This window comes from Drosophila subobscura, chromosome E (assembly GCF_008121235.1).
Source record: "Drosophila subobscura isolate 14011-0131.10 chromosome E, UCBerk_Dsub_1.0, whole genome shotgun sequence".
In the NCBI taxonomy this organism is placed as follows: domain Eukaryota; kingdom Metazoa; phylum Arthropoda; class Insecta; order Diptera; family Drosophilidae; genus Drosophila; species Drosophila subobscura.
This window is the reverse complement of record NC_048531.1, coordinates 2,531,211-2,552,546: the sequence shown is the minus strand read 5'-3', so window position 1 is coordinate 2,552,546 and position 21,336 is coordinate 2,531,211. Positions and strand designations below refer to the sequence as shown.

At 48.8% G+C, this 21,336-nt stretch overlaps 2 protein-coding genes across 4 annotated transcripts; one reads left to right on the top strand and one right to left on the bottom strand.

The window, feature by feature from the left end:
• Positions 1-834: 834 nt before the first annotated feature.
• On the top strand, positions 835-15,248 carry LOC117891972 (vacuolar protein sorting-associated protein 13). 2 transcript variants are annotated; one of them, XM_034797845.1, is made up of 29 exons: positions 835-850; positions 1,173-1,424; positions 3,450-3,536; positions 3,595-3,792; positions 3,855-4,433; positions 4,504-4,640; positions 4,713-4,941; positions 5,010-6,531; positions 6,603-7,251; positions 7,332-7,487; positions 7,554-7,896; positions 7,957-8,102; positions 8,174-8,432; positions 8,499-8,771; positions 8,843-9,049; positions 9,111-9,217; positions 9,286-9,882; positions 9,949-10,512; positions 10,591-10,749; positions 10,812-11,399; positions 11,474-11,601; positions 11,661-12,503; positions 12,565-12,937; positions 13,012-13,833; positions 13,892-13,992; positions 14,058-14,196; positions 14,262-14,545; positions 14,610-14,748; positions 14,813-15,248. In XM_034797845.1, exons 2-29 carry the CDS (start codon positions 1,325-1,327, stop codon positions 15,062-15,064), a joined length of 9,981 nt encoding a protein of 3,326 aa, XP_034653736.1. In that variant the 5' UTR covers positions 835-850; positions 1,173-1,324; the 3' UTR covers positions 15,065-15,248. The 2 variants fall into 2 exon arrangements, with proteins under 2 accessions (XP_034653736.1, XP_034653735.1); XM_034797844.1 differs by lacking the exon at positions 835-850 and adding an exon at positions 951-968.
• LOC117891974 lies at positions 15,249-21,050 on the bottom strand. Of its 2 annotated transcripts, none has more exons than XM_034797847.1 (4): positions 20,918-21,050; positions 19,071-19,335; positions 17,120-17,428; positions 15,249-17,051 (listed from the first exon to the last, which is right to left on the bottom strand). In XM_034797847.1, the coding sequence occupies exons 2-4, from the start codon at positions 19,120-19,122 to the stop codon at positions 15,403-15,405; spliced, it is 2,010 nt and encodes a 669-aa protein (XP_034653738.1). In that variant the 5' UTR covers positions 19,123-19,335; positions 20,918-21,050; the 3' UTR covers positions 15,249-15,402. The 2 variants fall into 2 exon arrangements, with proteins under 2 accessions (XP_034653738.1, XP_034653737.1); XM_034797846.1 differs by having other exon boundaries at positions 20,827-21,048.
• Positions 21,051-21,336: the final 286 nt, after the last annotated feature.

Genomic DNA, 21,336 nt, shown 5'->3' with positions numbered 1-21,336 from the left:
ATTTTTGATATCGAGAATGAATTTATGAATGTACTTATATATAGCTTGGTATATGTGTATCTAAATAGATCAGAATAAAACGTCAGCGGTTCAAATGCTAGTGATGATAATTGCTAATACTGATAACTGAAAAAAGATTGCCAAGTACCCAGAGAGGAAATTTAATAATTGTCTGCGAAAAAAGACAGATCTTAAATAAAAGTTAAAAAATGGCTAAAAAAAAAAATTAATGGAAATAGGGTACAAAAATAGGTGTACCATTTACTGTACCTTTCGATTGACAAGCAACACATTTTCAAATAGGAACATTACATTTTTTTTTCGGTGACCTTTTTAGCTTGATCCTTATTTTGCAAACAATCCAATAAAAGAAAGTCATGAAAAGTAGCCAATTTTGTGGAAGTTTGATTGATATATCAAATAATTCAATTCTACATTTTTGCACTGATAACTCTAATTAGCTAGTAATAATAAATAGAAGAGCAAAATCGAGGAAAATGTTTAAGCTATACGGTATATTTGGAATTTTTTTGAGGGCCGTGCGGTACTTTTGATCGATAGGTCCGCGGTCACACTGCTGTCACACCAAAAATAAATTAGCTAGAAATTGTGCTGAGTAGTGATTTTATTATACCAGCTCTACTATAGCAACATTTTTAACTTTTCGAATTTAATGGTCGTAGCTGTGACAGCTACCATCAAAGCATCACAACAAAACAGCCTTTTTGTGTATGAAACAAGCTAAAACTACAGCTCTGAGCCCCACAGCTGTTGAGTGTCTGTGCCATCGGAAACGCAACGGACAAGAATTTGGTATTGCGTATTGAAATGCCGCACTCTACGCTGGCTGGTAAATGGTGTTTGTAAATAGAGATATCTAATCCATGAATGTGCATATAAAGTTGAAAGTGAAGCAAAAACACGTGCAATAAATGGAAACAATGGCCGCTGGTAGAGGGCTTCGGAAGGTGTGGAACATTGGAGTTTAGCGTGCCACTGCTTCGCGTCAATTAACGTGAAATATTAGAAACAATGCGGCCTAGTAATAAGTGCCAAAACATTTGACTGTTCTCTGAAGTGGTCGGTCGGTCGGTACTGCCGATGACATCATCTCCATTGTGTTTATGTGATTCCCTCGTTCCATCTGTTTTGTTATGTTTTCGTAATTTTAGAAAAATCTGTATCCCCACAACGAAAGCGAGTGCAAAAGTGTTTAACGCAGAATACCCGCTAGAAGAGCGCGGCGGCCTCTCCCACAAATTGTTTAAACAAAAAGGAAGAAAAATCAATAAATAAAAACAACACCGCCAGCTGCTAGGACAACATGGTCTTCGAGGCAGTGGTTGCCGATGTCCTCAACAAGGTGCTGGGAGACTACATCGAGAACTTGGATCGTAACCAGCTCAAAATAGGCATTTGGGGAGGTGAGTTCTTAGTTTTGTTTTTCCCCTTCCCCCTTTCCCAAAGTATGACACAATTATGCTCCACCCGAACGCGAGTCTCGCTCCCTTGGCTTTTGTTTAATCCATTTAATATATCAGCCGCTATTTTATTGCTCTATCTGCACGCACTGTTGGCTTGCGGCCCCCAACAACCTAACCGATGACCTTATCCTTCGCAATTCATGATTACTCGTAGTGACCCAAATTCAGCCTTCGCCAACGAACAAAACAGAGACACATTCTCATGGGTCTGAGAGCAGCACAGCTGAGAATATTTTGCACACTCTCAGAGGCACTCCCATGGTTCGGATTCGGATGGATGGGTGGATAGGCGGGGAGCGGCCAACTGTTGCGTCTATTGAGAGCCATGTGTTCGTAGCGCCCGACAGGCTACCCGGTGTTGCAAGCGTCGGTAACAGGAAAATGTTTTTGCGGCTTCTATTTACACTCGGCTGCTTGAGCCTCTCTCCACAAGCTCGTTTTTTATTTACATATGTACATACATACATACATACATATGTATGTACGTGTACATATCGGATGGCTGTGAAACTGTAAACACTGAGGCTTATCAAACGCTGACCACATTGAAACAGTGATGTGATAAACCAAGTCGTTCGAATGCACATTTATGTATGTACATGCATATGTATGTAAGTAAGTACATACTATGACAACCGGGCAAACCCGTGGGGTCCACATCACCAAAAAATATCCAAGTTCAAGGGTCTAGGAACTACTAATAAAACTCCACCAAACAACGAAAAACAAACTGATTTATTTCAAGCCTGTTTTATATCATTTTTTGTACATGTTTCATCTTGAACTTGATGACATAATGCCAACCCGGGCGGCGTCACGAATTAATTTCGAACCCAAAAATATTTTGAGCAGAGTGTATCGAAAGACAAGCTAACAAAAGGCATTCATTCATTCTACTACGAGTAGAGGCGTAACCCTGATACTATTGATGTAATGTTACACCAATGAAGAGGTCTTTGAGGATCAGTTTTTGTAGGGATTCCCTTTCTAATTCAGATTTAAAAGCATCATTACAAAAATGAAATAAAAAATACGAGCATTCCCCCTCATTTGTCATCACTTGGTGGGTGATTCGTTTGAGGTCAAGAAAAATGGCACTCCTTTTGTTTGTATTGGAAAAATACAAATCTTATCTTGAGTGGCCTCAATCGTAATATTTTCCCAATAAATAGAATTAATAACTGATTGCTTTACTAAATATTTTGCGATGAATCGATTCTTTGATAAAGAAAATAGCGTGTATCGCCTATTAGTCGTATTTATTTCAAAGATTTCTAACTGAGCTTTTCTGCTGATATTAGAGCAATCGAATCTTCTTCTTTGGGTAATTCTCTTGCCAATCGGGAATCATTTGTCAGCCTCTATTGATCAGATAGCATGTCTTTGAACTCTGCTCGTTTGTGGGTCTTATCAGTGGCTGCTCTATGATGTCAGTTTTATTTGATTTGCGTGGTTAAGGAACTTGGTCGTCGGACGATTGACCCACAAGCGTATACATACTTAATTCAATTAAAATTCACCGTCTTCCTCTACTCATATAAAATTCAAAGCATTCAAGAAAACACTCGACAAATAAAATGCGGCATGCCCAAAAGCCAGACGCTCTTAATCGGAATTGATATATTGGCAGGGGTGTGCTGTTGTGCTGTCTCCCTATACATAGATACAGCAATTTCTTTCTCTACTCAATGGCACTTTCTTTCCGATAGTGGAATTTGTATCCCTCTCTGTAGAGGTGTATGGTATCGTCACGCACTGTACAGCTATTTGTTTATCGCCGCTTCGCTTTTGTTAACGTGCATCGCAGATTGAAGCAATAAATCAAAAAGTTGACTAATTACTGGACATTTCTAAGCCAATGTCATGAAAAATTTATTTACCTTTATACAATATTCATACATAAATATGTACATAAAAATGTGAAATTACACGAATATTTAACAACTCTTTGTTCCGTTTTGGCAGGCGATGTGGTCTTGCAAAACCTAAAGATACGCGAGAATGCGCTGGATGATTTGGACCTGCCAGTGCAGCTTATCTACGGCTATCTGGGTGAGGACTCTTCATTTCCTGTGGGTTTGAGCTGTAATGCAAGTCTTGTGTTTCTTAGGAAAACTGGTGCTGAAGATACCCTGGAAGAATCTGTACAGTCAGCCCGTGATCGTGAACATTGAAGATCTGTATGTCCTGGTCTCGCCCAACAACAATGTCAAGTATAATGCGGAGAAGGAGGCCAAGTACGAGCTGGACGCCAAGATGGCGGCGCTGGATGCCCTCGAGGCGGCCCGCAAAAAGGAGCTGGAGAAGAGTGAGACAGAATATAAATAGGAAAATTGGAATTGTTTGTTCATTTGTTTCTCTCTTTCTCAGTTGTGGCCAAGCCCGATGCTGGATTTGCCGAGAAACTAACGGCGCAGATTGTAAACAATCTGCAGGTGACGATAAATAATGTGCATTTGCGATACGAAGACAGCACAACGACGGGCAGCCCCTTCTCCTTTGGCATATCGCTGCACAGTCTGGAGCTCTTCACCACGGACTGCAACTGGGACAAGACCTACATGACGCAACAGGCCTCCCAGGTGTTTAAGATAGCGAATCTCTCCTGCCTTTCCGCCTACATGAACTGCACCGCTCGGCTCTTTGCCAACGAGACGACCCCGCTCACGGAACTCTTCCAAACGAGCATAGCCCGCAAAGACTTCAAGCCAGTGCACTACAACTACGTGTTGGGGCCCATCTCGTGCAATGCCAAGCTGAAGCTGAACATGAATCCCGAGTTCGATAGCCCACCCTTCCAGATACCCAAAATAGATCTCTGCTTGGAAATGGAAACCCTGAATGTGGGTCTAACCAACACCCAGTTCGACAACATCCTCAAGCTGGGCGATGCCATGAACCGCATGCAGTTGGGAGTTCCCTACCGCAAATATCGACCGTACGACCTGCGTAAGAATTCCCCATTGCTACATATCAAAGCCCCAAATACTTATGCGTTTGCCTCCTCTCCAACATATAGCTATCAAGGGGCATGCCAAGGAGTGGTGGCAGTTTGCAGCCACTTCCATACTCGAGGAGCACGTGCGGAGACCCCGACGCTGCTGGACCTGGGCGCACATCAAGCAGCATCGCGATCGCTGCAATACTTATGCCCAGGTGGGTCTTCCATGCGTTTCTCTATTATCCCGCTTACATTGATTAAACGTGTTATTATTTTGTCCACTGCAGAAATACAAGGAGCGAGAGCTGAGCAAAAAGCCTGCAGCCACTCTAACAGAGACTTGCAGTCTGCTGGAACAGGAACTGGACGCCTTCAACCTTCTGCTGATCCGACAGCGCGTTAATATCGAGATAGAGAAGCTACGAGTCGCAGCGCCCGTAGAGAAGGCGGGCTGGTTAAGTGGCTGGTGGGGCGGCGGAGCCAAGAAGGAGAACGAAGGCGCCGATCAGAATTTTGGCAAGAAACCCTGCTTATATGAGTGCGTGCGTGGGCACGGGTCTACAATCTATATTTTTCTTTTGTAGCACGAAAATTCGAGGCTGCCATGACGACGGAGGAGAAGGCCAAGATGTACAAGGCGATTGGTTACCAGGAGAACGCAAAGCCCCAGGATGTGCCCGAATATTATGAAGCGATCAGAATGAACTTTAAGCTGATTGCCTTGGAGGTGGGCCTCTACCAGGACACGCGCTCGGTCGCCGACACGAAGGTGTCGTACGACTACCAGGATCTGCCCTCGCTGGTGCTTCTCAAGTTCTCCATGGCCACGGCCTCGGTGACCCAAAGACCAGCTGCAGAAGCCCTCAGCATTACGGCTGGCATGAAGGAGCTCAAGGTGACAGGCCTCGGACGCGACGGCCACACCCCCACACTGGTGGAGTCAAAGATCACCGACGAATTCAATTTGCTTGACATATTCTTCGAGACGAATCCACTGGACGGGCTATGCGATCAGAGAGTCAAGATCGTGGCGCGTCCTCTGCAAATCATATACGATGCCGAAACGATTCTGAAACTCATCAGCGTCTTTCAGCCGCCCAAGGATGTGACACTCTCAAGGTTCGAGAACGCTGCCAGCGTACAGCTTACAAGTATCAAGGAGCGCTCGGCCACGGGCATGCAGTACATGATTGACATGAAGTCCATCCTAGATGCGGACATCCTGCTGATGCCCAACATTCTGGTGGTGCCCCACAAAGGGCTATATGTGGCTGACGAGTCCTCCCTTGTGGTCGTAAGCATGGGACAGGTGCACTTGACTACGCAGACCAGGCGCCGTGCGTCGACCAGCCTGTTCAGTTCCAGCGAGGAGCGTGGCGAGATTCTCAGGAACGTCATGGAAAACGCATATGACAGATATACGATCAAGGTGGACGACATTCAGCTGCTGGTGGTGCGACCTGGCGAGCCATGGGACCAGGCGCTCAAGGCCGCCGTCTCCACGGACATGCATGTACTGCAGCCCGCCTCCCTGATGGTTACTGCCGCCCTCTGTGTGGTGGACGATGACCCCCGCATGCCCAAGATGAAGGTTGACATTGAGTTTGCCACTGTCCAAGTGAACGTCTCCGAGGATCGGGTGATGGATGCCATCTCAGTGGCCACGAGCATACCCCTGCCAGCCGCCACCGAGCCAGCAGCGCAGCTGGTAATGACGCGATCCCGTAGCTCGCTCTCCAATTTCATCAACAAGGAGGTGATCAAGTTCGGCAGCAACGTGGGCAGCAGCAAGGCAACGGCAGTGGAGGAGATCATACAGTACACAAATCTGGAGGTAAACTTCTCACTGAAAGAGATCTCCTTCGGCCTGTACCAGTCCAACAGACTGTGCGAAAACGATTCGGATGTCACCGTTGAGTTTCTGACACCAGAAGGAACACAGCTGCCGTCCCCTGTGGATGGGCCACAGACGACAACAAGCACGGCCGAGACGAGCCCGGAGGCGTCATTTGCAAGGCGTTCTTCGCCGCAGATTTTGTCCGTTCAGATGCACCAGCTTGAGGCGACTTTGGCTCAGCGAACATACGAGACAGTTGCCACAGTCAAGTGAGTACATTCTGTCAGTTTCGTGCAGAGAATTTGGGCCATACCCACCCAACATCCACTCTTACTTTCAGGCTGGGGGGCGTGAAGATCAAACAGTTCGACTGCCAGGACAACAACCAGGAGGTATTGGACATAATTGACACGCCTGGCTACACAGAGGGTCAGGGCCTGGGCGAGGACGTCAACTACCTGTTCATCATCTCGTGTACGATTGCTGACAAGACGTCGCCAGAGTTCAGCACTAAATATAACTCCACCGAGCAGCTTATTGTCGCCAACTTTGAGGTGCTGCAGATTGTGCTGCATCAGGAGTGTCTGCTGCGAGTGCTGGAGCTGGTGAGGGATTTCCAGAAGAGCCTGGACGATTTGCTGCAGCACGACAAGCCGCAGGACCGGTATGCCCTCGCTGGTGCCGGCGATGGGCTTAAACAAAAGCTCAATGTCATCCTGGAGGACACTGAGCAAATACTGACCACCAAGCAGACCAGAAATCGGCGGATGAAGGAATCCCAGCGGCGTGTAGAGAGCGTGAAGCTTCGCTTGATCGCCAATCTCAATCAAGTGGGCTTGACGCTCACCTCGAGATCTCGCCCGCTGGCGGAGATGAACGTAAAGACATTCGTAGCCAATTTGACCATGAAGAGCTCCTACACTGAGCTGAATCTCGGCCTCAAGGATATCCAGATCATTGACCTAAACCCCAACACAATTCACGACAATGTAAGTGGCTCTGCATTGGCTCTCGTGCATTCTGCGGCGCGGTGCAAAGGAACTAATTGTCTGATTCTTTCCGCACACAGATATTGAGCATTGTCGGCCAGAATGCCTTCAACTGCCAGGTGGTGCTCTACAACAAGCCCGAAACTGTCGACTACAATTCTGATGACATGAAGATCACAGTGGATATTGGCTGCATGAAGATTATCTTCTTAAATTGGTTTGTCGCTGGCGTGCTGGTAGGTCTAGGTCTCTCTCGATAATTGATGGACCCTCGATTGCTGATGGCTTTGATACATTTGCAGAACTTTCTCAACAATTTCCAAGCCGCCCAGCAGGCGCTGTCCGAGGCCAGTGCTGCGGCAGCTGAATCCGCCCGACAGAAAGCGATGGATGCCTACGAGACGGCGACGCGCATGAAGCTGAATGTGCGGATAAAGGCGCCCATCATCATTATACCCATCGACTCCAAGAGCAGGGATGCGTTGTCCCTCGATCTGGGCATGCTAGAGCTAACGAACAACACCGTGACGGTCGCAGTGGCCGATAGAACCGAACGGGCCGTCATTGACGAGATAAAGCTGCAGCTGAGAGACGTCAAACTGTCCAAGGTCGTCATATTAACTGGCAACGAGTCCATGATAGATGGTGAGTTTTAAAGCCCATTCAATCTGTTGCTCCATTTACTGACTGCGCATTCTGCCTTAGACGTGGATGCTGCCGTTGGCTTTAAGTCCAAGTTTAACATGATGAACCCCATGAGCTTCACTCTGCTGGTCACTCGCAATCTGTCGAGCACCTGGCACAAGGAACTGCCCGAGCTGAATCTGTCCGGTCGCCTGAAGTCCATAGAGGTGGAGTATTCCTTCAGATCAAATTTATGTGTATAGATCCGCTAATCAATAATACTGAATCAATCAATCAGCTCACACTTTTCGCTGACGATTACGCTCTGGTCATGTCGATCTTGAACCGCAATCTCAACGAGGGCGTGCAAGAGTTCCCGCCACGTGACGACCCACCGCCCACTCAACCATCACCGACGCGGGCAAGCGTACTCACCGATGGTCGCAGCACCCGTAAGCCTTCCTTCCAAGCCCCGACGTTGCTGAAGAACGAAAAGATCTACGAGGTGCTCAAGTTCAATTTCCAGTTTGACGGCGTGATAATAAATCTGATGGAGGGTAAGTGTGAGAGGAAGAGAGAGGGTACGATCCTACGAGTCACTCAAAAAAAAATCCCCCTCTTAGACGAAAATGAGGGACTGGCGCGCTTTGGCATATATTTCCTATCTGTCAAGGGCACTAAGCTGGTCAACAACACCCTGAGCACTTCCCTGGTTCTCTGCAACATTCAACTGGACGACATGCGCACGAAAACCAAGAGCCAGATAAGGCAGTACTTGAGCCGCAAGGACTGGGTGCAGGCAATGCTGCAGACGGACGAGATCATTGACGCCTGCTACAATGAGCGCAACTTTATGGTTGATGTCACAGCCATAGTCAAGGAGAACGATATCTTTGGTAATATTCATTCCCGCCAGCAATCCAAAGCCCGAGAAAGATATTTAATTGTTTGCTTTTGGCATTTTCAGCCGAAGTTCGTGTGCGTGGCTTCGATTTGATCGTCTGCATCGACTTCCTGCTCAAGCTGACCAATTTCCTGATCCTGCCGCCAGATACCACACCGCGACAGTCTTTGGAAGTGCAGCCCATTTCGGAGACGGCTCAATATGCGCAGAATTCCATCCGAGATTCAGCCGCACTTGCAGCCAGCGAGTTTATTGACAAGGAGTCAGTGGGTATGTACTTGAATGGGGTTCAACATCCGTCACCCGACAATAATCGATGATTCTCTTTTAGCTGCTGGTCCCAACAAGAAGATAAACCTCATACTGCATATCGATGAACCGGACATAATATTGGTGGAAAGCCTGGACGATCTGAACACAAATGCCATCATCTTCAATGTGAGTCGAAGAAAATTTCAAAACATAAACTTGGTCCCCGATAACCCCGTTTTTTCGTACCCTTTCAGGCTCAAGCTCATCTCAACTATCGCGCCATAGATGACAAACAGATCATCAATGGACAAATCGATGCACTCAAGATTTACATGAGCGCCTTCCTGCCGGAGCGGCGGGAGCAAACGCGCCACTACATTTTGCACCCGTGTGTGATCAGCCTGCAGGGTTCCACACCCGAAGAACAGGGTCTGCACATTAGCCTCAAGCTAAGCGACATTATAATCAACGTGTCCCCTGCCACCATCGAGCTGCTGAACAAGGCTATCATGAGCATAGCCAGCGGTTCTGCCGGCAAGGCAGTCGTGGAAAGGGAAACTATAGACTACTCACAGCTCTGGTACCCGCAGAAATTCCGCAACCGAACCTATTGGTTCACCAGGGTGGACCAGGGTTTCGATGCCCTGCAATTTATGACCAACGAAATAACGGATGCCTCGAAGCAGAAGACTGAGAAGTGTGTCATTGAGCTGCCCAGCATCACGGTCGTGATTGAGTCGGGCGTGGGATACTACACCAAGCCACTCATATCCTTGGACACACGCATCACAGCCGTCTTTAACAATTGGAGCCGTAATCTAAGCGCCCAAGGATCCCTGACCCTCAACATGGTAAGCAGGGCATCACGGCATCACGACGAGAGGAGCCTTTAATCGAATAATTGAATTTGTTTGCAGAACTACTACAACCAGTGCCTCGCCGAGTGGGAGCCAATCATTGAGCTGAACGAGGTGGTGGGCCGCAACGGAGTGAGCGAGTACACTCCGTGGGAGCTGAAGTTCGACCTGGCCACTGAGAAGGTGCAGAGCGAGACAAACGATGAGTTGCAGCAGCAAACTATCAACATGGTGATCCACTCGGATGAAAATCTAGAGATAACATTCAGCAAGACAAGCCTGGCGCTGCTCGGCGAACTGAGCGAGGCCTTCTCGCAGGCCATCGACCAGAAGGGTCTGGCCAAGCCGGACATTGTGGCGCCCTATGTCGTGGAGAACGACACGGGCTTTGAGCTCACCATCGATCTGCGCAGCGGCATTTTCACCCTACACGAGGTGCATCGTGGTGGTGTTCATTCGGTCAACAGTTCATTGGTTATGTCCTCAAGCGAACTCTCGTCCGAGGTGGACCCCAATGACATACATATTTGCACAATTTCACCAGGCGGGCGAGCCTATCTGCAGACCAAGGATCTGAGCACATTAACCGATGAGCAGGCAGAGGACTACAATATCTATTTGCAGGTATAACGGCATAGACTCGCATAGTACGATGGAAATAGTCTCTAATGATTTTTTTGTTCTTCATGGTATCTGTTTTAGATTGGTTCCATCGAGAAGGGAGTCGTGGTGCCTGTGTCTAAGTCCGACACGCGATACTTCCCCCTGATGCGAGGCATATCCCATGATCCCTGGGGCATTATTTCCGAAGTGAAGCAAGACTATGGCACCACCACAGTGAACATTCATGGAGTCGTCAGCGTATGCTAATGAAAACCATTCTTGTCTGTTGAATACGCTTGCTAATTGGATAATCTTTGCAGGTATTTAACCACTTTACCACCACCATTAGCGTGTACCGCCGCAAGGCGACGGACGGAAGTGATCTTTTAGTGGGCAACGCTGGTCCCGGCCAAGTGTTTCATGTGCCCCTGCACGCCATCTATGCGGACTCCAAGGAGTTATTCTTCTCCTTGCCGGGCTACAAGACCTCGGTGCAGGGTATCTCCTGGAACGCCAGTCCCTCGGACCTAAACTACTCGCATCAGCTGCAGTGCGACCCCGTCTCCACATTCGAACCGCTGTACATAAATGCCACAAGGCAGAAGGATGAGGTCTACCACGAGAATACCAACAAATTCAAGCTGCTGAGTGCCTTCTACACCATCCATTTGCGACCGCCTCTGTACCTACGCAATGCCCTGCCCATAAACATAATGGTTTCGGTGGCTGGTTGCTCTGTGCGAAAGGACTCGCTCGAGGTCAGCTCCACCGATTTGGTTAGGAAGCATAACAAGGAGGACTTCCTGGATTATGGCGAGAAGCAAGTGAACCCTGGCGACGTGCTCCATTTGCCTACAGTCCGCCTGTCGGAGAAGGGAAGGGACGGCAAAAGCTTTCTGGTTGTGCGAGTGAGTATTACGGCGTTAAGACTCTGATCAAACCCATTCCCAAGAGCCATTTGATGAGCCTGTATGCTTCCCAGCTGCTGCAATACCTAGAGAAGGACTGGTCATGTGCCACCGAAATCGCCCAGTACAACGGAGACCTCACGACCTGGACATTTTCCTCATACGATTCTGAGATGAAAGTCGATATGGATCTCAATGTGCGGTAAGAAAACTGAATTCAGTTCTCCGTTCGATCAGATATTCTGATTTTCTACCCCGCAGACCAGAGAACCGACACGGCAGCACGATGCTCACGCTGTTCAGCCCCTTCTGGATGATAAACAAAACGGGAGAGATGCTCACGTATAAGACGGACTCCACATCCGTAGAGGTGCTCTACCATCCGCCGGAGTACAGTGGACCCATACTCCTTACCTTCCGCGATAAGATGTTCTTCGATAAGAAGAAGGCTTCGGTTCGCTGCGACAATGGAGACTGGAGCGAGAAGATTCCCCTCGACGTGGCTGGCTCGGTGGGAGAGGTCACCTGCTATGCCAACGATCAGAACTATCACATCGGCGTCCACAACCACTTGACACAGGACTCGTTAACCAAGCAGATTACGTTCATACCCTTCTATATCGTGTGCAACAGATGCCCCTATAAAATCGAGCTTCAGGAGCAAAGCCGCCCGGGCGATCCGTGGATGACTCTTAAGCCGAATCAGTTTGAGCCCCTCTGGCCGAAAAACGACCACAAGCACAAGCTCGTGGTTCGGGTGGACGACAAGGTGACGCCTGCCTTCGACTACACGGAGGTGATCTGTACCCTGCTGAAGCTGGAGAACAGCATACATGGAGGCGTCAACGTCGACGTGCAGACAACGGAGGGCGGCGTGTACATAACCTTCACAGAGTACCAGAAATCCGATGCACCGGGGCTGCTCATCAATCACACTCAAAGGGAAATCGCCTACCACGAGAAGAACACCAAAGATCAGAATATTCTGTATGCCAAGAGCAATATAATGTTCGCGTGGAGTGATCCGACGGGGCCCAAGGTTCTTGTTTTTGGCAAAAACAAACAGGAAACCGATCTGCGCCGTGACGACATTGGTGAGGTCGTGTAAGTATCACATCGTATCCATGTAGCTTTGGTCTCTTCTAACGAAAATTCAACTTGACAGAATGCAAGACGGTACCAAGGTGTTCTGGGTCTCCTTCCTGGACGGCCTGCAGCGTGTGTTGCTCTTCACCGAAGACGAGTCGATAGCCAAACGTACGGAATCCACCGCCGCCCTGCAGACGATTACGCAGAGCATCGATCTGCGCATCCATGGCATCGGCCTGTCTGTGATAAACAATCAGACCGGTCTGGACATACTGTACCTGGGGGTCACCAGCTCTGGCATCATTTGGGAGTCGAAGAAGGAGAGCAAGAAGCGCTTTAAGGAGATGACCATACACGACACTGATCTTCTGGAGGCCGAGTACCAGCGGTATCTGGTGCACAAAAGCGTCAACGATGTCCAGAGCTACAGGCTGGACAATAAATTTCCGGTAAAAATCACTGACTCACTCACTGACTACGCTCCGCTCTTCACTGTCTACAACTTCACTTTGTCTTTTTTCAGATCGATTTCGATAACATGGTGCTAAAGAAGGCCTCTGATCGACAGCTGAGGCGCAGCTTCTACCCGGCCATTTGGGTGTCGAACAAGTCGTCGCCATTCCAGAATCAGCTTCATATCAAAATAAATCGCGTCCAGGTGGACAACCAGTTCATCGATCCCATATTCCCAGTGGTGCTAGCCCCGATACCGCCGCCCAAGAGCGTGGCCAGCACTACGACCCTCAAGCCGTTCATTGAGTGCAGCATGGTGCAACGCGTCATGCCCAACTCGACGGTCAAACAGTTTAAGTACGCCAAGATACTGATCCAGGAGTTCCACTTCAAGGTGGACATATTGTTCCTGACGGCCATTGCTGAGATGTTTGCCAAGGAGGTGTCCGACGAGGTGGCAGCCAAGCAGTTCCGCCAGGACGTAGACTCGATTGAGCAGCCGCTGTCCGCCTTCTTCGAACTTCACTCGCAGCAGGAGCAGAAAAACTTCTACGACAGTCTCCACTTGGGCCCACTCAAGATACACGTCAGCTTCTCGATGGCTGGATCGGACACCACTGCACTGCCCGGATTTCTGGGCACCCTGGTACAAGGCGTGGGCGTGACCCTAACCGACGTGAACGATGTCGTGTTCCGACTGGCCTTCTTCGAGCGCGAATATCAGTTCTTCACCCAGCAGCAACTGATCAACGAGATCACCTCCCACTACACGGGCCAGGCACTGAAGCAGCTCTATGTCCTCGTCTTAGGCCTGGATGTCCTTGGCAATCCCTATGGCTTGGTAATTGGACTCAAAAAGGGCGTAGAGGACTTGTTCTATGAGCCATTCCAGGTACACCTACCATAACACCAAGCATTCCATAAACAATAACAAATTTTCCCTTTTTTAGGGGGCTATACAAGGGCCTGGTGAATTCGCTGAGGGTCTAGTGCTGGGCGTTAAGTCCCTCTTCGGTCACACGGTAGGCGGAGCCGCTGGTGCCATGTCCAAGTGAGTTGAGACTGACATTTAGCTCGTGGATTTACGCAATCTAATTTAATATGAACATCCATTAGGATTACTGGCGCTATGGGCAAGGGACTGGCAGCGCTAACCTTTGACGAAGATTACCAAAGGAAACGGCGGCAAGGCATGAACAACAAGCCGAAGAACTTCCACGAGGGATTAGCGCGAAGCAGCAAGGGCTTGGTGATGGTAAGGCTCTAGAGTAGAGACAATAAGCCATTGAACATTTTGAATAACATTTACCCCTCACCTAGGGCTTTGTCGACGGTGTCACTGGTGTTGTAACCAAACCTGTGAGTGGAGCTCGCGACCATGGCGTTGAGGGATTCTTCAAAGGACTGGGCAAGGGAGCTATTGGTCTGGTCGCTCGCCCCACCGCTGGCGTGGTGGACTTCGCCAGTGGCAGCTTTGAGGCGGTAAAGCGCGCCACAGAGGCTAACGAAGACGTTAAGCGGCTGCGTCCCACGCGCTTCCAGCACCATGATCATGTGCTGAGACCCTACTGCTACAACGAGGCCATGGGCAACAAAATGCTGAAGTAAGTTGCGCGCATCTGTCGCTACAGATCAACTGACTTAACTAATTGCTGTTTCGCGCTGTAGGGAACTCGACAAGGGAAAATATGCCAGCACGGATAGCTTCGTGCATTGCGAAGAGATCATTCAGAAGGCCGAGTATCTTCTGGTCACCAACTACCGCCTGGTGTATATCCAACGTAACGAGATGTTCGGCATCTGGACGGTATGTTGTACTTCAGAACCATGAACCTTTAAGCATGAATTAATGAGACTTGTCTCCATTTTAGTCGCTCTGGTCGTACCTATGGAATGACATTAGCTCCGTTGAGGCGACGTCTCGCGGTGTACAAATCACTGTCAAAGTGGAAGGCAAGAAGGTGCTCGGCTTTTTCAGCTCCAAGGAATCACCCCGCAAGCTGGTGCTGCTGGGAGATGATCGCAAGAGACGCGCCCTCAAGGAAATTATCGAATCTCATTTAAGGGACAGCTTGTCCAACGTCCCAGGCACATCCTTATACCCTGATCAGCTCAATAACTAAACTTGAATTTATCACCCAACTGTATTATAATCCAACACATACCCACGGTGGCATCAGTGGCAGCTACTACCTCGATCCACCCCACCCTCAGTCTGCCTGCGGCTACTCTATCTATGCTTTGAGAGTAAATGCAAAGAATCCACACACCAATCCACACGCAATAATGAATGCTTTTCGTACAGCATATGTTAACAAATATGTTTTTATATTAAAATTGTATGCCATTCTAAAAGTGTGACATCCAGAGAGCGGTTTCCACTAGCTTAGGGACTAAATCTACAATGCATCTGGAGATGGGGATGGATGGGATAAAGCGAGCGCAGAGACGAACAAGTGGCCTACACCTTCTTGAGGAAGCTGCTGGGCGGTGTGGAGAGTGGCATGATGGGCTCGTAGTTGTTGCAGCTGTCGCCGTCGCAGAAGGAGGTGAGCGAGGCCAGCGCATTCGCCGCCAGCGCCTCCACACTGAACATGGTGGACAGATGGCCGCTGCTCTCGAACTGATTGATGATCATGTTCACTTTGCTCTTGGCCTCGGCCTTAAGGCAGGGGGAGGTGGGCTTGCTGTTCGACAGACTCGGGTCGCGTTCGCCCGAGACCCCGCCATCAAAGCCGTAGCCCTCTCCGAGATCCGGATCTGTCAGCAGATTCTCCTTCTCGCTCTGCTTGCACTTGGTATTGCCGGGTGCCGCGCTGGCCGTGGTCGCCGTCTTCTGGCCTGTGGACTTATTGAGGCGACTGAGAAACCAATTCCTCGCCAGTTTATCACAGTCCTTCCCGGGCGTGGTCGTCGTCTTCTGCGGACTCGTCTGTGCGGATGTCTGAGACTTGCGTTGCTTCTTCTGCTCCTTGTTGTTTGGGCTTTGGGCAGGATTCGTCAGCGACAACGATAGCATTTCCGAATCGCTGCTGTTGCTTGCGCATGAGTAGCTCTTCTTCACAGCCTTTTTCAGGCGCTCCGGACTGGGCCCACCCGCCGTCAGCTGACTAGACAGCTCATTGTGGACGGTCTTCACTTTGGTCTGAAAGTCCATTGCCAGACTGCCGTGCAGACTGGACGCTTGTGGCTGTGGCTGTGGCTGTGCTTTGGGTTCGCCCTCACTTAGTAGCACCATAATTTCCGCCTCGCCGACGGATTTGGTCGCCTCCTGCAGCGGCTGCGGCGGGCACTTTGGCACGTCATACTCGAAGCGCCTCGCCAGAGAGCTGGGACTGTGGGTCTTTTCGGGCAGTCTGGGTGGGGTCCCCGATAGATCCACGCCAAGGTTGTAAATGGGCGAAGGCTCCTCGTAAATGCTATCCGTCGCCGTGGGCGTGGTTGGGTAGTTTGTCCTCTTCGTGACTGGCGGTGTGGGCAGCTTGCGTGGGAGCGGGCTCTTCAGGGACTGGTGCACAGTGCTGGTGGCATCGCCACGTATGGCCGCCTCAATGGCGTGGATCCACTCTTTGGCATCGACCTCATTGTTGGCCTGGTAGACGTACTTCATGTTGGGATCGTCGGTGGTTATCTGGAAGCAGATGTCGCGCCGCTTCCCCTCGCCAAAGTGCTCAATCTCTATGGCGGAGCTCTTTAGGTAGAGACAGCTGCTGGGCCGGCAGGCAGTCGGACCGTCCGCATAGCACAGCATCCACTCGTTGAGGATGCCGCAGTAGCACTTTCTGGTCTGGTCGAAAAACAACCGCTTGGGCACGATCCGCTGAAGCTGTCCGTATTTATTGGATCTCTGCAGGGCCAGGTGTCCGGCGGGAAGGTCGGCGTAGGGACAGTCAATGATCAGCTCATGGCTGAAGGGTATGGCCTTTTGCGCCTCATCCTCGACCTGCTCCTGGCTCTGGTCCTGCCTCTGGCAGGTCTCATACAGCTGCTGCTCCCTATCATCCTTAGCCGCTGCTCCTGGTCCCGGTTGTTTGGCGGAGAAGCGAAATGTCTTGTCGCTGTCCAAGGAGCAACTGCTGCTCAGATCGATATACTCCCGCGAGGCGGATACTGCAATTAGGGGTAATTACTAATTACTGGAGGTTCCAGGCAAATAACTCTGCCCCTTCTTCACTCACGCGAGTTCTTGGACGACGGTGGCGAGGACAACATCTCCAGATAGCAACTAGGACCGGTCTCCGCGCCCACTTTGCTATCGACACAGTCGCCCATTACATTCCCATTCCCATTCCCATTTGACTTGATGTTTGGGGCTGGCACCTGGTCGTCTGTGTTTGCGTCTCCATCTCCGTCGGCGTAGCCCGCCAGCAGCAGCTCGCAGCGCTCCAGCAGCTCCGCCGTCTGCTCGGCGGCCGTCATGTGGAAGAGATTCGAGGTGTTCTCGTACTCTGATGTCTCCAGCGATGCACGAAAGTGGGCGCGTACATCTGCAACGAAAAAGATCACCGCCATGAGATCTAATGTTCTGTTCTTGCTAAATATGGTGGCGGCCTATTAGCCATTAATTTCGAAACGCATCATTGGCCTTAATAGGCTGCCTCTGCCCCGCCAGCCAGTGAGCCGTTGAGCAATTGAGCAAGAGCCAAGGCATTTCCATAGACGCTGCTGCTGTCTGCGGAGGGCAATTAGCTTGGGGCAGTGTCTTGTGCAGTGACTCAGCTCAGAGCAAGGCAGGAAGCGGAGAAGCCATGGTTCAGTTAATTGCTCTGGACTGGTATCAGTACCAGTACCAGACCCAGTCCCATGCCCATACCCAGCCCAACAACTACACATGAATGACCTCATAAGCTCTCGCTCAAGAGTCAACTGCGAATTGACCGCGGCAATTAAAAATAATTTCACTGACCAAGAAAGTTAACTCTACGTCTGCGTTTTTTATTATTTTGTTCTTCTCTCCAACTCCTCCTCCTCCTCCTCTTCCTTTGCTAAGCAGTTTTCGTGGTACTTACATACATATATATGTACATACATATGTACGGCGTACATAATTCATATATATATTAATTAGTTAACTGTAAGCCGAGAAGGAAAGAAATTTGCAAGAAATCTTGTTAAAATTTGAGCACGAAAGCTCTGGAGAAGTTTATGGGAATAAGGCACCAGCCCCAGTTTGGAAGTTTGTAGATGAAGAATCGAACAAGAGATTCTCTTTTAAAAATAATCAATGGAAGTTGCGGAGATGGCTCATGAAACAGTCTTTCTCGTTTATCCTGAACTCCTGGAGCCGATAAGTATATGGAATTACTCATGAATATGTATGTACTCAAAGAAATATTTCCATTCGACTTCTCAATTCGATAGTATAAATCTTTTGCAGTTGGGAACTTCCACTCTTGCTTCCACTTCCAACTTGCTTTCCTCGCACTGCTTCAACTTTTGATATGGTTCCCTAACTACGCCCTTCATCTTTCTCAATGGCAAAGCACAGAACTTCAAATTAAGCCCAGAAACGGAGGCTTAAACAAGCGCTTTGAGCTTAGTTTATCCTCTTTTTATTGTACTAATGTATGTATACCTTGAGGGCATCCGAACTTGTATCCGAATGTGTAAGTATAAATGTGTACATATGTATGTATGTATGTATGTATGTATGTATATGTTGCGATGGAACAGCGTTCAAACGCCTTCGTTAAAGTGTACACAATACTCGTATGCCGCAGAAAAAGAACAAAAAACAAGAGCATGAGGAGCATGAGCTCGATCCAGAGAGCCAGAACAAAAGCGTATTTAAGCGTTGGCCCCTTCCAACGCTGCTGCGGTGGGGCGTCGTGGAATGAGTCAATACTACATTGGGTTATTATTAAAGTTTGTGGATTGAAGATTCAGTTGGATATCGCTTGCTCTGCTTTCCTCTGTTCTCCTCTGTCTGGGGTGTACCACGCTCCGGGCGGGCAGGCTCAAGGCACGAAGTTTCCGCTTGATCATACATACATATGTACCCATGTACATACATATGTATAAGAAATGTTGTTTAACTTTTTTACCATGTATACTTTTGTAACAAAGATTTAGTGTTGAATCTGCCAGTAAGTGATTTTAATTTTTTTGCTCACTTTGGTTACACCTTACCCAACAAAAACTGTTCCATTTCGGGCCGTTTAGTAGTTGCCATTGTATCCATTCTGTTTTTATGTTTGTTTTTTTTAGTGTTAATTTGAAGCGTTTTGCGTTAATGTGCGTTGAATGCTTGTTCTGTAGATCGTTTGATTTCTCGCTCGGGTTTTATTGTGGCTTCTTTGGCGGCTGTCGTTTTATTTTTATTCGGATCTGGCATGTTCATCGAATGCACACAGTTTTGCTTTTTTGCCTTTTTGCCTTTGAAATTAACAGTTTGCTGTCAAAAGTAGATAACACATTTTATAAGATCACATGCACTGTTTATATCGGGCTAGTGCTGGGGAATTTGGGGGGTTTCACGAAGGGAAACACTATGGCGCTACAGTGGGCTGCACTGCCAAAAAATATAGACAGTATTATGGTGCACAAGTATTTATGGAGACACACGACACACACACGCACTGGCAGAGACGGAACTGACAAGCTACTGAAGGTGTTGCTGGATGATCTCTACCGCTCCGATCTCCCCGTTGAGATTACATCTCCCCCAGGGCGCAGGCGAGCAGCCCGCTGTGGTCGTTGACTGCATTGTCTGCTTGGCTTGGTCTATTAATAGATGAACTATCGAGCCTCGGGAGCACCACTTGATTATATCGCTAACAGCTACGCGTCGAAGCACAATACAATTTGTAATGCGCTCAATCGCGTTTTTTTGTTGTCATTTTCATTTTAAATTTGTTTTTTTTTGGCTTGGGTTGCACGCTTGGGTTGCCGCCTCATGGAAAATCAACGGCTGATGACGTTATGCTTTCCGTTTTTCATCCCCACTTAACTATGCAGTGTATACGGCGGATCGAGAGTGTACATGTGTATATACTTATACATATACTACCTATATTTTCGTACTCTGTCTGTCATTAAACGCTATTACGAAATCTGTTTCGGGCGCCCAAAGCCACGGTGCACTTGTCTGGGTGTATGCCAAGTAAGTCTCTGTATCTATCCTATCGTATCTCTATGTATGCCTCCTCTGTCACTTGCGGTTTCCACTGTTTTGTGGCCAAGAATTGAACACAGTTATATGTACATATGTATGTTCATCAGATACACGAACAAATACACACACATGCACACGGGGCAGTAGCTTGGCCTGGGCCTCCTCCGGCCAAGCCTTTTCATTGTGACTCATCTGAATGGGGCGACGCGTGTCGTCGCCGGAAAGCAACAAAGAGCTTCGCCAATGCCATGAAAATGAATGCAGTGTCAAGTGCTGACCGTCTGACCGTCTCTCCCATCGCACAGCACTTGCTGTGGGTACGAGCTTTTACTTTTCAGTTTTAATACCACTGTAAAACAGAAATTGTAATATTATTTGCCACTGGCGGCCGTGAAGTGTTGTTGTTGCACGATGGCATCGCAATTTATCGCCGCCATAAACATTTTTATTTATTGATTGAACACACTTTTGAAACGCAACCCTATACTTCTGTTTGTTCTGGACAGAGATATTCTATGAAATTGGCTAGGCTAGACTGTGGCTTTCCGACGAATATTATCCCCACACATGGTTAGTATTCGTGTTCTTAGAGGCTTTTCCGGCATAGAAACGGGGTAATGGCCTGTGCGCAGGCGTGTCTGTCTGTTGGTCACGTCGTCGTCGTCGTCTCTCTCTCTCTCTATCCAGCTCCGAGTGCATTTCCGGTCATTTTCCGGCTCGCCTTCCTGCAGCCCCGGACCCACAATTACGAAATGTTTCGTATCCACGCACAAATTTTATTTTTTCATCCGGTTTTCCGATATTTTTGGCTTTTAAGCACACGATTACACTTTGTGCTTGTTTGCACTGACTACGTTGACACCTTTTCGTTTCCGTCCTCTGTTACTTTTTCTGCAAAAGCCTAAGAACGAGCGTCGGCCATCATCACCCCGCTCTGACCGCGACGACACTGAGTAAAGAACCAGCTTGTTCGGTGCGCGAGAACCAACTGACAACTGCCGCTCGACTTGGCTGTTGACTGCCTCGCAGTTGGAGCAGCCCCAGAGCCGAGCGCACGACGAGTGGGGCCCAGTCGGGTCTGGCTTTCTTCTCTGCGAGAGAGTGTGTTTTTGCAAATCATTTTATTACGTTTCGTTTCGTTTTATAGAAGCGCTGGACACGCAGATGGAAAGCCGGCCGGCACGTTAGTGGATGCCAAAGCTTAGTTTGGGCCAGTCCTAGTGCGAAGCCAACATCCATCTACTCTACCCAAACAATCTGCTTTGCTGCTCCACGCCTCTG

Excerpts from the sequence above, each read along its gene's own strand:
- LOC117891974 (XM_034797847.1), bottom strand. The coding sequence starts at position 19,122 with ATGGATACAATGGCAACTACTAAACGGCCCGAAATGGAACAGTTTTTG. Across the intron at positions 17,429-19,070 it reads AATGGAACAGTTTTTGTTGG|ATGTACGCGCCCACTTTCGT; the intron begins GTAAGGTGTAAC and ends TTTTCGTTGCAG. Across the intron at positions 17,052-17,119 it reads ACCGTCGTCCAAGAACTCGC|TATCCGCCTCGCGGGAGTAT; the intron begins GTGAGTGAAGAA and ends CCCTAATTGCAG.
- LOC117891972 (XM_034797845.1), top strand. The coding sequence starts at position 1,325 with ATGGTCTTCGAGGCAGTGGTTGCCGATGTCCTCAACAAGGTGCTGGGA. Across the intron at positions 10,513-10,590 it reads ACTACAATATCTATTTGCAG|ATTGGTTCCATCGAGAAGGG; the intron begins GTATAACGGCAT and ends TATCTGTTTTAG. Across the intron at positions 10,750-10,811 it reads ACATTCATGGAGTCGTCAGC|GTATTTAACCACTTTACCAC; the intron begins GTATGCTAATGA and ends TAATCTTTGCAG.